The 15,681-nt window shown below is 50.8% G+C and overlaps 1 protein-coding gene across 1 annotated transcript in view; it reads left to right on the forward strand.

Moving 5' to 3' along the window:
* Positions 1–15,681, forward strand: part of LOC144944524 (cAMP-dependent protein kinase type I-alpha regulatory subunit) — a 108,044-nt gene that overhangs the window by 26,876 nt on the left and 65,487 nt on the right. Inside the window, exons 5-6 of the mRNA XM_078872748.1 lie at positions 8,069–8,130; positions 8,608–8,654. Coding sequence (XP_078728874.1) covers positions 8,069–8,130; positions 8,608–8,654 — 109 coding nt within the window. The remainder of the gene's footprint in view (positions 1–8,068; positions 8,131–8,607; positions 8,655–15,681) is intronic.

The raw sequence follows: 15,681 nt of genomic DNA on the forward strand, positions 1-15,681 counted from the left end.
ATCAGAAGGTTGAAAGTTCAAATTCCACTTGGGTCCCAGATCCACGATGGATAATATGGATATCGTATCCACGTGGACACCCATTGTATAATCGCGGATGATGGGGAGGAATTTGTGACCACTTTTGGATGAACTCCCCTTTGTTCGTGAATTGCCACAGTATTTTTTTTTATAACGCGTTACAACGTCGCGTATCTAACCTGCTGGGGACCGAGGGTTGGATATGCGAGCGTCTATGGAAAATTACAGGTACACCGTTGTGTAAGCACACAGTTACTTAATTAAAGCACAGGCTTAAACATGGGAATAAATACGCTTCATTGGAATTTAATAGTAAGCGAATGTGTCCAAGGCTAAGTAGAGTGAACGCCTGTAGAAAATGACGTCACCGTGTGCATGGGCGGTTAATTGGTATGTAGGTCGGATGTGCGACGTTCTGCTTTTACCACTCTGTAAGAATGTGGAATTCCCACCGAGGCTGCCAACTGGCATGATCGCCATACGAAGCTTGTTTGAGTGAGGAGGCACTGAAATTGTCACTGAAATGTTTTAGTTTTTTTCATTATTCCAAGTTGTACAAGGTTTGCAGGCAAAAAACAGCTCTTATGATAACTCTGAATGGTGACTGTATCGCGCTCTCAGATGCTCTTCTGCGGCCGTCTGGAACGCTTTTTCTTCCGATATTAGGAAGCCACTGGAGGTGTGCACTTTTAAAGTGTCTTGATTGAAAACTAATTTTTTTTAAACTGATTTTTGTGTTTCGTTTGTCCTTCTACCCACACCTCCGATTACGTACGGTGCGAAAGAAGTCCAACATACATACATGATTAACACATTCCTGCGGAGGGAGCTGGTAGGAACGTTGGGTTGCTCGGTCAATGGCCAGGGTCAACGGTGGCGTGGTGTATTCCGCAAATATGCCCGACTGTGAGGGCGGGCACAATCCGGCGTGAGTAGGTTAAACGTTGAGTTTTATAAGGGCACCACGGGGTGACCAGCCCCTCCCCACCCAGCCCCACCCCTCCCACCCCCCACCCAGCCCCACCCTCCCCACCCAGCCCCTCCCCACCCTCCCCACCTAGCCCCACCCTACCCACCCAGCCCCTCCCCACCATCCCCACCCACCCAGCTCCTCCCTCCCCACCCAGCCCCTCCCTGTACGACGGGACGGACGGACACAATAATCCCCTGTGGGCTGGTGTAACCAGGAGGTTCCAACCAGTATTATGTTATTATGATTCTTGTTTACCGAAGAAATCCTCAACGAGTGTCATGCCTTTTTCATAAGGATCTTGCCAATTCTTTTTTCAGTGGGGTGGGGGTGCGATAATCGCTGCTGTATAATCCCAATTGAGTAATTAGCGGTGTACATTTTTTTTTACTTTTGGAAAGTTTAGACTTATGACGCAGGTCACACGATGGCCTACCCTTGCGAGCGATGTCACGGGATCTTTAAGCGTCCGCCGTGAGGGAAGCAGACGGCACGTAGTATTTTTATGGTTAATAAACGCACCAGCGGTATTAACTAGGGCGGCCGCTTGGATTCTGACCGTGAACCTCGGCAACAGGCTGCGACCGTGCCACCACGACGAGGCCATGTGACCAGCCCCAGTTAGGCAGAAGATGCGTCATGCAACCAGAGACTCGTAAAACCGCAGGGATGCCGTCACGTCACTGATAGTTGACACCCACAGAGATGGTCACTTATTAAAACACGAACAGACTGCCGTACGCCTCCTTCGCTTATCTGTCTCTCTCCGTGAATGATTTTTGTTGCACATCCCGTGAGCCATCGCTGCCTTTTGGGAGTGCGTCATTTCAGCAGCAAAACTCTGGACTGGTTTACACAAACCGATTCCTGGCGAGCTGCCACATGTTGACAAGCAAGGGATTTGTCCCCGCCCCTCCCTCCCTCTGCTAGATATGGGTATTAGTTTGACGTAAAACTATACAATGCACCACTCAAAGGAGTAATTCGCGTCGTTTTTGACAATACGAGTAACAAAATGAATAAGCAGGCCCTCGATTTGACTCGTCGGCTTCCGCGACCAATATTACGACAATTCGCTGCTGATTACAACCAGCGTCATCGCGCCGTTGGCCACATGTCGTGGGTTTACTCCCCAACACAAATCGGTACGCTGAAGCAGTAACTAATTGGTATGTTTTTGTTTACGTGACAAACCTTATTGATTGGCCGCGTCGGGTGGTGGCGGGTTGAACGACGCGTTTATATCTGCGCGATCTAACCCCAAAGGAGAAAAAAAAACCTTTATCATTGAAACAGCAGCAGCCCTCTTTAACCCCCGCGCTCACCCAGCGGGCGTTATCACAGCCGCGCTACGGCACACGGAGCGCGAGTGGCGCCATTGCTCCAAGAGACAAGACAAGATTATTTTGGCTTGGCGGAATTCCAGTTTTTAAATCTTTTTTAACCCCCCCCCCCCGTACATTTCTCTTTGTAGACAAACATTAGTTCCATTTTTTTATTTTCTCCGTCACGGTCGAATTTTGTGACGGTCGCGTCGTCGGCGTCATCTGGCGCGCTTCGTAGATCCCTATCGAGCAGGCGGGTACCTGCAGCCCCTTTGTGTTGATAGGCCGCGCGACGTGCGGATACACAATGCACGAGACTGTGCACCGCACGTGAAGTGTTACGTTTGTTCGAGGTTATTGTGCGCACGTTATATACGTTTTACTCAAACACGACTTCCATTGTTTTGATGACGGTCGAGATGTTATGCGGGCTGAATGGAAAGATTAACGCCGCGCGTTAGATAAACGTGCGTACAAATTGTTCACAGCTTTCTTTTGCAGTTGTTGGGGGGGGGGGGGGCGGGGGTGGGTGATCGGGTGGCGAGAGGTGGGGTGGTTGGCCTGGGGTGGGGGCTTCGCCTGTGAAATTAAGGAAAAAAAAGTAACCACGGCTGCGCGCCACGGAAGCTAACGGGAGCCGTCCTTCCCCACGGCCGCTTTCCGTGGCCGCGCGCGCCCGAGGCGGCGTCGTCGTCAGCGGAACGTTCTGAACGTAGGTTGCTCGCAGGTTTACACGGGCGGGCGGGTGGGCGCGCGAGTGGCATCGGCACGTTTACGGGACCACCTGCGGAGCCTCGGCGGCAGGTGACCGGAAGGGTGAAACACGAGAAAAGACAAATAGCGATGATCTTTTCAGCGACCGATTTGCCCCCCCTCCTCCGCCCACCACGCCACACCCCCCCCCCCCTTCACCTCCCCACGTCTCGAGTGAGAAAGCCACTAAGCGGTTCAGTAGCCGTGACCGGGAGCCGGCTAATTGATGCCCCCGAGCCATTGTGGTGGGCTTTCGCTATGATGCCAGTTTTGGAGTTGGCGCGGCCGGGAACACCCCCTCGCCCCCCTCCCCCCCCCCCACCAGGAGGAGAGGGACGTTCCCACCGGCTCCTCGCCCCGCTCGGTAATTAGTCTCGTCGTGCTCCCGCCTTTGTGCCGGTGACAACCGCCCCTGCCGGGCCCAGACATTCCCGGGCATTCCGGGTTTACTCGGCCTCGCCGTGGAGGCCACCACACCCCCCCCCCCCCCCCCCCCCCCAGACTGGACCGCGTGGGACGCCGGCGGTGTCAGCGGCTGCCGCCGGCTCGGTTTGGAGACGGCGCTACTACCAGGCGACCGTTCGCGATGGCGGAGCGCAGACATAGCGGGGGTGGCCGGGGACGGCGATGAGTCACCGCTGCGACCGGCTTGTTACTTTCTACGCCCGGCTTGTCGCCGCTCTCTCTTACGCCGTCGTCGTGCCGTGTGCGGCTCGGCTTTTATTTTGCCGCACCGGCATTCTTGCGCGATTAATCAGGTGCCGCACCTGTTCCCACTCCCCCCACCCCCCCCGTGTTTATTTATTTGTCGTCGCAGTTGAACTAAACTTGTTACGCTTACGTCATGTCGCGATCCCGCTCGCTCGTAGCGGGCGTGCGATTTTTTTTTTGTCTCCGAATGCCGTAAAACAATTTCCCCGTCATCTCAAACGTAAATACGGGACCGCGTTGGCAACGGCACGCGCCAGAAATGCCGCCTTCGTCAATGCGCCCGCGTGTGTGATGGGGGAGTGGTGGTGTGGCGGTTAGCGCCGCTGCGCTACGAACCCGGCGACCCGGGTTCGATTCCCACTCTCACGGCCACCACCAGTGACGATAATTTTAACCGGTCCTGGGCCTCCCTTAGGTCCACTCAGCCTCAAATGAGTTACTGTTGTGGTGTTGGCCACTCACACCCTCGCGTGCCCTGCCGGCCTTCATCGGTGCTCACTAACAGCACTTGCCTCAACAGTCTGTTAAGGCTATACGGGGGGATCTTTGACTTTGTACAGCTGTTTTTATCAAAACATAGATGTGGGACCAGAGTACACTACAACAACGCATGTTGCTGCGCTGCTGCCCTCTGCTGCCCACCGTGTAACACCGCATCAGCCTACAAACACTTGTTTTTGTGCATTTAGTTAGCCCATCCGAGCACTATCCAGGCTCAATCCCCCTGCTCAGCTTGCGAGATCTGTCGAGACCAGGAGCGATCCCGGCGATCGGGTCACAGTGCTGCGTGCAACACTTCCAACCCTCTCGTGGCAGAATCACAAAATGTGATCTGGTGACACCTCGACTTACGAACGAGTTAGGTTCAAGAGGTCTGTCCGTAAGTTGATTTGTTCATAAGTCCAACTTTACTCCTGTTGATTGCAAACATGTTGTTCGGCATGTAAGCTAAAACACGGGGAATGGCTTTCAAAGTTGTACCATCTCATGTAGATGTAGATGCCACTGCTTCTTCTTACTACCACCCTCGACACTTTCACCACTCTTGCGCTTCTGAGACACGATGGGGGTTGACGATGTTCGTGAAAAGCAGAGAGAACTTCGTAGTGAACCGCACGGTGACAACACATCAACAAAGAATGGCGGTGGCCCCGGCATAAATGCTGGGAATTATGGGTAATGACACCAAACAACCACCGCCAGTGGTTGAATACGACTTTCGGTCCGAACAGACAACTGGACATACGGACAGGTTTGTTCCTGTCTCTTGAAAGTTCCGTAAGTCGAATGTTTGTGAGTATAGGAGTCCCCTTGTACAGAGTTACACTTGCAGCAGTTTCCCCCCCTCCCGTTCAGTGTAGCCGGTGAACACTTCTCAGATACTCGGGTCATGGCGAGGTCGAAGACGAGAAAAAAAAAATGTATGCGGCGTAAATATTAACAGATACACGATACACGTGGAACGATTTACGCGATTGTATGATTTGGCGTTATTTTATGATAAATCTGCCGCCGCAGGTGCGCGGAATCTTAATGCCGACAAAACAGGTCCTTTATGAATTAACCTTTACCCCCTCCCCCCACTCCCCACATGTTTCTCATTTACAGTTTATCCCAGTTTAGAGGGTCTATGAGAATGATTGAGGCCCTTTTGCGGGCTTAGAGACAAGACCCTCGCACCGCACTGTACGAGCGAGCGAAAGTGCAGAGTCTATCCAAAGCAGAGGGACGAGAGGGCGTGGAGTGATGGAGTTGGTGGAGGGGGGGGGGGTGGGGGGCAGTGATGGGGGAGCCTGTCCAGGTGTTCGGAATGGGCGATGTTTAATGTTCGCTTCAAAGCCCGCCGCAGTCTTCAAGCTCTCATGTGTTGGCCTCTGTAGTGGGTGCCAAGATTTTGCACGTTCTAAATGGGTGGAGGTATGCGGAGCGGTGCGGAGTGCCATAATTCAGCGGCGCACACTGTCCGTGGAACGCAGTACGGGGCTCCTCTGCAAGAATGTTTCCCTAACCACGTTCAAATGCGCTTTCTAACATTTTTCTTTTGGTGGGTGGTGGTGGGGTGCCCACAATAAGTGGGCTTTGAAAAAAAAAAATAACTTGCCTTCAAAATTGTAGCCCTGTTTTTTTGGAACCCCCCTCGCTGTTAGCGGTTTTGAGAACTAACAACTGACTTTGGAAGAGTGGAGCGGTCGGTTGGCTTCGTCGTCGCTGGGATTCGTGTAAAATGAGAGGGTGGCCTTGTGGCTCAGACGGTCAGAGTGCTGAGAGGCTGCCGCCGCTGAGATCATTGGTTCCACATCTGGGCGGCCACCTGTGATTGAACTCGGTTTTCGAGTGCCGTGAGTTGATCGAGTTGACGGTCTCCACCCGGTCATCAATGACGGCACAACAACAACAAAAAAACCCCGAGCATCTGAAATTTGATTGCGCGTTTGATTTGGCCGAATTAGATCTTGTGAGCATTAAAATATTGGCTCGATTGTCGTGCGAGGAATATTGCCCTCGTGCAGAGTGTAGAAGGGAAAGAGGTGCTCTCTGCCATAAGAACAAGAGAGGTCACTTGAAGGAATTTCAGAGGTAGCTCTGTGCTATCTGCCTCTGTGGGCCATTCTCTAACATGAAGGGTTGCACTGATCTCGCGAGATCTGATTGAATGACAACAACAACAACAACAAAAACGATGACGCAAAACAAGATCGTACAAAATGTATTGTGAGCATCTTTGTGGATGGGTGGATGAGATGATATTTGATCTGTCAAACTGTTGGGCCTTCTGGGCACAACTTACATTGTTCAGTTGTGAATGGGACCCCTTTGTTGATTGTCCCGCAATCCACTGAGACAATACACAAAAGTAAACGCACTTTTGTTGTACCGTGGTGAATCAGGCCCATGGTTTTACCAGAGGGCTTTCGGTATTAACACCAAATCAACTCGACAGCATCTCTTTAATGGGCCCCACACCCCGCCGATGAGACTCGGCAAGTAGATGCAGGGTATGCCAGCACATCGTGCCGAGAAACATCGGTCCGTTAGGCCAGTAGGTTAATAGAGTTCTGTGTTAAATCTATATATCTCGTTCTTGAACATGTTCTTGTGATTTTTTTAGTAATAGGTGTTGAAGCAGGCGTTTAATGCATGAGTAATGTTTGATTTCATGGATGTGAAAGCTGGACATTAACTCCAGTCAACTGTAAAACAAGCTTCTGGCTTTGAAGACAGAAGATGCATGTGCAGGATGCTAGGAATATTGTGGAATGGGAGAGTAAGGAATAGAGCAGTTTGGAATCAACCGTGGCGAGCAAATGTGTATGCTTTTTTCCAGAATATGTATAATGAGCCATAAGGCTCTTTTTCACCGTACGTAGCCAACGGTGCTAATCAGAGGTGCGGGGGATAGACAACAAACTACACACAAAAAGCAGTTCTAAAGAAATGAGTTGTCAATCTAGATTTAAAAGTGCATAGCTCCAGTGGCTTCCTAATATCGGAAGGAAGAGCGTTCCAGACGGCCGAAGAAGTGCATCCGAAAGCGCCGCGCGATGCGGTGACCACCGCTCTGTTCGATGGTCGGACAAAAGCTGCCGATGCTGCGAGGATGACCGCAGTTCGCGTGATAATTGTGCCCCTTAACGAGATCAGCAAGGTATTGTGGTTAATTTGTGGCAAGCACTTCGCGTGTAATGTGGACTTAATGAGAAAGTTGCGCGCGATGGGTGAGGCACATGTGCAGGGATGGAGGGAGGGGCAGGTTACTGAAACGGATGCCGAGGTGGGCAACCAAGCAGGAACTATGAACTAAACTATTTTTATTTTACCAAGTAAGGCCCACTGAGCTATGTTGCTCTTTTTCAGAAGTGACCTGACCACAAATGACAACCCAATGAAGTGACTTGTCACGTGGAAATTTATTGCAGCCAAATACTCTAAATGCACTTTGATTCTAAATGTGGAGGGAAAAATCCCGAGGACCCAGAGAAAAATCTACGCGACCGTGGGGAGAGAAACATGCAAACTCCAGATATACAGGCGTCGGGGTCGGGATTAAACCCACGATCTCCTGTATACCAGGCGAGGGAGTTAACATCTCGCCACCGAGAGCCACATGGTGATGATGACGACGACGGGACGATGAGAGCAGATTTTCTTGACCTCAGACTGCCGTGGATGTTTGGCTGAAGGAAGGAAGCGATGGCATAGTGGCATCAGTGTGGCGCTGCCCATCAGTCATTGTGCACGGACGTTTTTCGTTCGTGTTCTCAATTTGCTGCTCTTTTTTGCGTTTCAGCGACATCTTCGACGCGATGTTTCCCGTCACCCACATCGCTGATGAAACGGTCATTCAGCAAGGTAATTCTTTTTTTTATTAACCGTCAGCCTTTCCAAAAACCGTACCCTTTCCCTTAGCTGGAAATGCTTCGGTCCTGATGGCGCTGTATTTTTAGTTCGCTGAGTTTGACCTTAAATAGTCCTCCGTTTGCAACCTACTGCGGCATTTGACTTTTTATTTTTTACGCCATCGATTCAGAAGCCGTAACATAACAGCGCGCATTTAAACTGCGAACAGCGCTGTGTCCATTCCACTGGCCGATGCTTACTTGGCACGCAGAAAAGGTTAGGAATATGGCCTCGCTCGCCACAGCGGATGGAAGACACTTGCCCCATTGTACATGCGCTTAATGACATTTCCCCGTCGCTCGTGCGGCTTAGAAAGGGCCGAGTGCGCCAACCGCACCCAAACCGAGTTGTTGACGTTCGTTTTGACACCGTCGCGGACGCGGCATTAAAATTGAACCTGGTGTGTTTTTTTTTTCTTCCCTCCCGCAGGTGATGAGGGAGATAACTTCTACGTTATAGACCAGGGAGAAGTTGACGTAAGTCCCAAGCTTGCAACACAGATCACCTGTTGATTCCGCAGTCAGCGCATACGGTGTTCCGGGCCAGTTTTCAGCACCAGACAAAACACATTTAAAGGAGCGTCAATGTCCACTTTTATATTTTTTGTAAATATTTTTTTTTACGTGGCCTTTGAATCATTCAGCAAGACACACTGCGATGCATTGATTCCTGTGGCCTCATTTCTTCTTATATTATTATTATTTGGCATCATTCTTGCAAAAAGTATTTGTTTGATATGGATAGGCGGGATTGTTTTGGTAAGCTCCAACCCACTTGGGGTACAGTGACTGAAAGAAACCTTTGCCAAAAAAAAAGAATTCCACAAACTATTCAGACTTTCATCTCTACCCCAGTGTGTGTGTTTTTTTTTTCTTATGCTCTGTTAATTTTCTTGGAAGTGGGGCAGATATTTCCTAAGGTGATGTCAGTCCCACATTTCTCAGTAAAGCATGGTCGTTTGGGGGTGGCGGAAGGGGGGGGGGGGGTACGTTTCCTCCGCCACTCGTTGCTGCCCGGACCCCACTGCGAGATGACTGCCGGTCCCGGCACTCAGCCGTGAACCCCACTGGAAGTTCCTTCATGGTTTAATGGCCAAGTCACTTATGCATTCGGCTTCACGGCTGCCGTGATGGTGGGGTGTGCGGGGGGGTTAGTGGAGGGCGGTAGTGGGGGGCGGGGGTGGTTCACTTGTATTTTTTTTTGTCTCCGCTAATGAAGCTGGCTTTGACTACGCCAGCACCTTTTTTACTTTACGGTTTCTGGGGGGGGGGGGGGGGGGGTTCTCAGCTGGGCATCGCGCTGCCCGTGGGTGTGTGCGCGTGCGGTGTGCGCCCCTGCGAGCCCGTGGGTACGCCTTTGTGCGCCTTAACGTCCATCTCCTTTCAGAGGGATGTCCCACTTCCTTGTTAAAAAGCCCAAGGAAGTTCAAAGGGCTGGAAAGTTGAAAGCGTTGGCTCTTCTTCTTCTTCTCAGCGGTGGTGCGGCATTTTCTCTTTAATCTCCCGAACGAGCGTTGCCCACAATTACGGTTTAAACCAATCCGAAATCCATCCTGAGTGGCGAAGGTGAAAAGAAACAAATCTTAAGAGTGTGTCTAATTGCGGTCGAAATTGGTACTGCCAGCATTGCGTTGTTTTGTCTGTTTGCGTGTGTGTGCGTGGCGCAGCGGTTTGTGCCGCTGCGCTACGAACCCGGTGAACGGAGTTCGATTCCTGCTCACGGCCAACACCGGCGATGATTATCTGAACTGGTCCTTGGTCTCCACTAGCTCGAATCAGCCTCAAATGAGTATCCGGTGCGGTTTGTAAACATCGCCACTGTGGGGAGACGAAGGTGGCCGGGCGTAGTGCCGGCTACCCACCCCCTCGTGTGCCTTGTCGGCTTTCGTAGGTGCTCGCTTAACATCACTTGCCTCAACAGTCTGTTAAGGCTGTGCAAGGAATCTTAGTCTAGTGGGCAACGGTCGTATAGTGGCGGGCGCACTGCACGCACACACACACACAGACAGATTCTCCCAAGGACCAAAACCTAAGTCATCTCAACACTGTGAGGCTGTCTGCAGACAGGTGAAAAATGTGTCCCAAAGACAGGCACGGAGAGAGATGAGAGGGACACACAAACACGGAGAGACAAGGAGTCAGACACAAGGAATGCTGCTGGTTCGTGTGCCACGTGTTGTATGAAGACGGGCATCCGAAACGGAATCCGATGAACCTCATGGAAAGACGAGGAAAAGCAACTCCAAAGTCTGGAAGAGAACGTGGCCGGTAATACGTTGTAGATAGGATTAGGTAAATAAACAAAAAGGTGGTGCTGGATAGAACGTGCCCAGCATGGGAGAGGACCGGCTACCGACAGAGGCTTTGGAATGGTCTCCACTAAGAAGAAGCCCTTCGACCAGGTGGTGGGATTCTGTTAGAGGGCAGATCATGGATAGGCCGCTTGCGTGTCTTCTGTGCAGCAGCTGTGCAAATCTGACAGGGGGGGGTGAGGGGGTGGCGTAGTTTGCATCAAACGGTTATGGTTGCGATGCGATGACATCTTTATCTTGAAATACGGCACCGGTCGTAGGGGGCAGGTGTCGTAGGCGAGCGCTTATGAAGGCTGCCACCGCACGCCAGACGGGCGGTATGACCTCGACCACAGCCTGATCACCTTTGTCTCTCCAGCGCTGGTGTCCGCAGCACATTGCACCTGGCGCTCACGTTGTGAATGTGTGCGGGCGCTTTGCACGGAGTTGAGTCTGGAGTGCCCGGTTGTGTGTGTGTGTGTGCGAGTGTAAGGCATTGGCCACACTCGCGACGCATGGCCGATTCCACGAAAACACGCTTGATTAAAACATGCGCATTCTCAATAAGCCGTCTGTCGGTTAAGGTTTCTTGATAAAAAAATTAATCTACTCGAACAATAGATTAATTTCCATAGCAGCAGGGAAGGCTGTTTTTGTATTTTTGTATATATATTTTTTTAGGTGGGGTAGTGGCTATAGGGGCGAGGGGGCGTGGGTGTGTGTGGGTCTGTGGGTATGCAGAGTGGCGAGTGGTAGCGCAGAGGTTAGCGCACTGCGCTACGAACCCGGCGATGCGGGGTTCGATTACCATGCACGGCCAACACCAGTGACGAACATTGGAACCGGTCCTGGGCCTCCCCTAGGTCGACTCGGCCTCAAATGAGTACCTGGTGCGATGTGTCAACATCGCCACTAGGGAGACAAAGGCGGCCGGGCGTGGTGCTGGCCACCCGCCCCCTCGTGTGCCGTGCCGGCCTTCATAGCCATTTGCGAAGAGTACTTGCCCCAACAGTCTGTTAAAGCTATACGGGGGAACTTTGTCTTTATTATGGAGTGTGGGGTGCGGGGGGAGGGGCGAGTGGAGGGGGTTATAGCATGAAGGAGGGGGCGGGTGGGGGGCGATTTTACAGCAGCTGGGTATGGCATACCAGTAGAACTAATAGGACACACGCTGGACTGTACTCTCGCGAGCTTTATGTAAACACGTGATATCAATAAAAGATTGCCGTAGGCTGAAATCTATACAATTCTCTCATTACGTTGACTCGTGCGAGGAGGTTTTTTTTACGTCGTCGTCGCTGCGACAAGACGAACACGCGTGCCCCCCCAAAAAAAAAAGACATTTGTGCCACCTGTGTAAACATCCGTCATTTATATACCTGCTATTAATTGCGGTGGCTACAAAGGGACATGTAAGAAATGGGGCTTTCAAGCGGTATTTTTTTTCCTCTCCTCCTCCTCCCTCATCCTCCCTCCTCCCTCATCCTCCCTCCTCATCCCCCCCTGCTCGTTACGTTGAGATTTAACGCAGTTCAGCGATCGTTGAGCTGCAGGGGTCTTTTAAATCCGTGCTACGTAACAGCTGCGGTCAAATCACTCACTCCCACCGAATGTTTGTCAGTTCAGAATGAAACCTTGTCTTCGTGTGGATAAAAGGAGAAGAGAAAAAAAATCACAGTAATAATACTATATAGGGGAGAGAGCGAGAGAGGCTTGCCTGATGTTTTGGGTTTCCAAGTGTTGGAGGAAGGGTGGCTTTGTTCAGCTAGCCCCTCTCTCCCCCCGGTGCTCGATTCGGGCGATGGGGCGCATTGTGTAAAGCCGGCCCCGGCGGAGGTTCGGGCACGAGGCCAAGCTTGGAGGGCGGCCAGCGCCGCTTGTCTCCAGCGAACAGGAGGTCGCTCGACTCCGTGCCTCCCATCCCTTACCCCCCCCCTTCTTTTCCCTACAAAACCCGGCTCACACCTGTCACTGCGCACGCACGCACATGGCTGTGGTGGGGCCCCTCTCCGCGTGCTGGAAAAAAGGATTTTAATTAGCTGTCTACCCCACCCCCGAAGCGTCTCTCTCCGCTTGCAAAAGTTCTGCTCGGTTAATTTGTCATTAAAATAATTCGCATTCCTCCCCGATGCTCACTTGTGGAGTTTGGGACTTTGGCAAGAAAACGTTTGTGACGGGAGCAGGGAGCAGCGGCGGGCGGAGGCGGCTGCTGCTGCTGCGGCTGCTGCTGCTGCGGCTGCTGCTGCTGCGGCTGCTGCTGCTGCGGCTGCTGCTGCTGCGGCTGCTGCTGCGGCTGCTGCTGCTGCTGCGGCTGCTGCTGCTGCTGCGGCTGCTGCTGCTGCTGCGTGCGCATCAGCTCAGGGTGGAGCAACTTCTTCTGTACGAGACGAATGATGTGCGAAACAACAAAGTAGGATATGCTTGGTTCTTTCGGTAAAGTCACGTAGAAGGGAAATAATAAAATAATAAAAATAAAACAATCAAATGGTCACGACGTTTCGATTGCAACACAAGCAATCATCATCAGGTGTGAAAACCACAACAAGAATTTTTTTGAAAAAAATGCCCTTCTACGTGACTTTACTGAAAGAACCAAGAATATGAATCCCTGCAGTCACAAAAGCTTTAAATCGAAACAAAGTAGGAATCGAGTGTTACGGTTGCTTTTGGTTTGGATTCTCTGTATTGGCCCTACGGTAGCTCCATTTTAAAACTTATTTCGGGTCGAAATTGGTTGCTTCCGAACGTTTATCGTCGAATGCTTTGCAACGATGCGTTCCACCAAAAGAACGTCTTCTGGAAGAAATGTGTAAATACAATCATCAGCCATGATTGATCCACTGCTGGATGAAGGCCTTGCCTTCACCGCTCCTACCCCTACCCAAGCCTCCGCAACCACCGACCAAGATCTTGCGACGTATTAATCCTACCTAGCACCTGCACATTGACAGCTTTAATTGATTTATCCCACCCGGTGGATCTCTTCTCGGCCTTGTTTTATGCATCGGCAAATATATAAATAACAACACAAACAGGGAAAGGTCTCTTCATCACCAAAATAAAATATTCTTCCACTAACACCCTCAAAGTAAGTGTTCACAAACACCCTTATTTTTACGGTAGCATTTATTTAAGCGGAATGCTTTGGACCGGTTTTGACTTCCCTTGAGTTTCATCAGCCGGGTGCGGCCCGTGAAATGTTATAGGTTTGGCATGTGTCTAAAACGCAACCATTCGCCCCACATCATTTGCGAAGTCTCCATACTTTTTGGCCGGATTTGTTTTACGTTTCATGGTACGCGGGGGGGTGATGGGGGGTGAGGGTTGTGGGTGGTGGGAAAATTAGAAAGAGGCCTTTTCCCCCCCCCACCCTGCCCCCTTTCTTTAAATTGAACTGTGTAATTTCACAGCGCATAAAGAATGTTTAAACTATGACCGACTTCTGGGAATCCTTGGGTCACTGCGCCGTGTGAGTGAAATCACACGGCGCCCGCGGTTCGGTTTCCCCCACGCCTGGCAGGTCTAAGTGTCGCGACGAGAGGGGGAGGTTGTTTGGGATTTCGCGCGATGAATGGCTCTTAAAGCCTCGAGCCATTGCTACCGTCGAGCCGTGGAAAAATGCACAGATTTGGTCTTTGCGTGCTCGTTTACGCCGTGGGTCGCTCTCCACCCCCCCCCCCCCCCCGTCGTTCACGTTGCCGCGCTCTGCCGGTTTTCGGATCGGGTGGCGTTCCGTACGGGTGTCTGTCGGTTGCCTTCGGTGCCAACCGCGGTGACGTCGCCACAATTCCGCGGTGATGCCCATCTTCGGAGGGAAAAGCGGTGAAGTGATTTCGCGTTTCTGACGCCGATTCCGGTTCTCCCCAATCGATTCGAAACGGACGACAGCAAAGTTTCCATTAGTCAGATTTCATATCTATGCCTAGTTTTAAGATTTTCTTTTGGGATTAATACAACAATCGGAAGCACATTCTTCGACGTCATAGACTGATGGGGGCGAGTGCTGTTCCCATATTCTTAAGATTACAACATTTAAGGCGCACCCCAAACTGTAATCAACAAAGCTATACTAACGTGGTCGCACACACTTAGTGGATTATAATTATCAGTAGCACCCCAAACTCTTTCTGTCCGATCATTTAACTGATCGACTTCACCAATTTATCGGTGCGATTACCCGACTGATCAGATGTTGTGAAATGAGTTTGAGAAAAAATAAAAGTCTGACCTGGTGGCACACGTGCTGCTGGATGGGAGGTGATGGGAAAGTTTTGGTGACGTCATCGGCATCATCTGGGGGGGTTTCTTGCCTTGGAGAGGTAGGATGTTGGGAGGCGGTCACCACTTTTGAAGGGGTCAGAGTTATTGACCACGAAAAAGTATTTATTTTAAAATTGTAGTTGATTAATCACCTTATAGAATCGTTGCAGCTCTTAATTATAGCAATGTCATTCACGCCTTTCTTGAGTGTCAAAGCTCTTTTGCAAGTAGGCCATGCCTTAGCAGTCCATTTATTGTTATAGTTATTTTTTTTTAATAAAAAATTTCCAGATCCGGTTCTTATGAGCATCGTCGTACGACGGTCGGTCACACCGACGTTTTGTATTTTTCAGACCCCGAAATTTCACCAAAATTTAGTGCCGAATCTAAACAGATGTGATTTTGTTGTTGTTAGTTTTACCTCCTGGTCTCTGGGCCAAGGGACCCATCAGCTCGAATGCACTTAAGAAGCCGGTTTAATCAAAGGCAGCCTGAAAACTGGATTCGATCCCAGGATCTCAGCACCCCTGATCCCTGCGCCCCCACCGGCCACCTCGTGAGAAAGTGTTTAAAGAAAACAACGGTGGGGAGTTTGTTCGTTATTCGCGCTTGTACACAACGGCCAGCGGCGGTCCCTTAAAAAAAGAAATTCCCCACGACATTTTTTTTTGGTTTTCAGCTGAATTTTTATGCGTGACTGCTTTGGACTAATGCCACTTAAATCCAACGAAATCTGCCCTTTTAAGTTGAAATCTACAAAAGCATTTTGCCGGAATGTGGCTTGACTTAAAAGTATCTAAAGGGAGGCTTTTGTACAAATACCTGCGCAATATAGATGCGGCTTGCGCCTAAGACTTTAAAGAGCCTGTGACACACGTGCGATTGAATGTGAAGTGTGTGCGCGCGCGCTTCAGAGTATTTTCGTTGGGACGGTCTCGAGTGAAACGCAACAG

Source organism: Lampetra fluviatilis, chromosome 35, assembly GCF_964198595.1.
Source record: "Lampetra fluviatilis chromosome 35, kcLamFluv1.1, whole genome shotgun sequence".
In the NCBI taxonomy this organism is placed as follows: Eukaryota; Metazoa; Chordata; class Hyperoartia; order Petromyzontiformes; family Petromyzontidae; genus Lampetra; species Lampetra fluviatilis.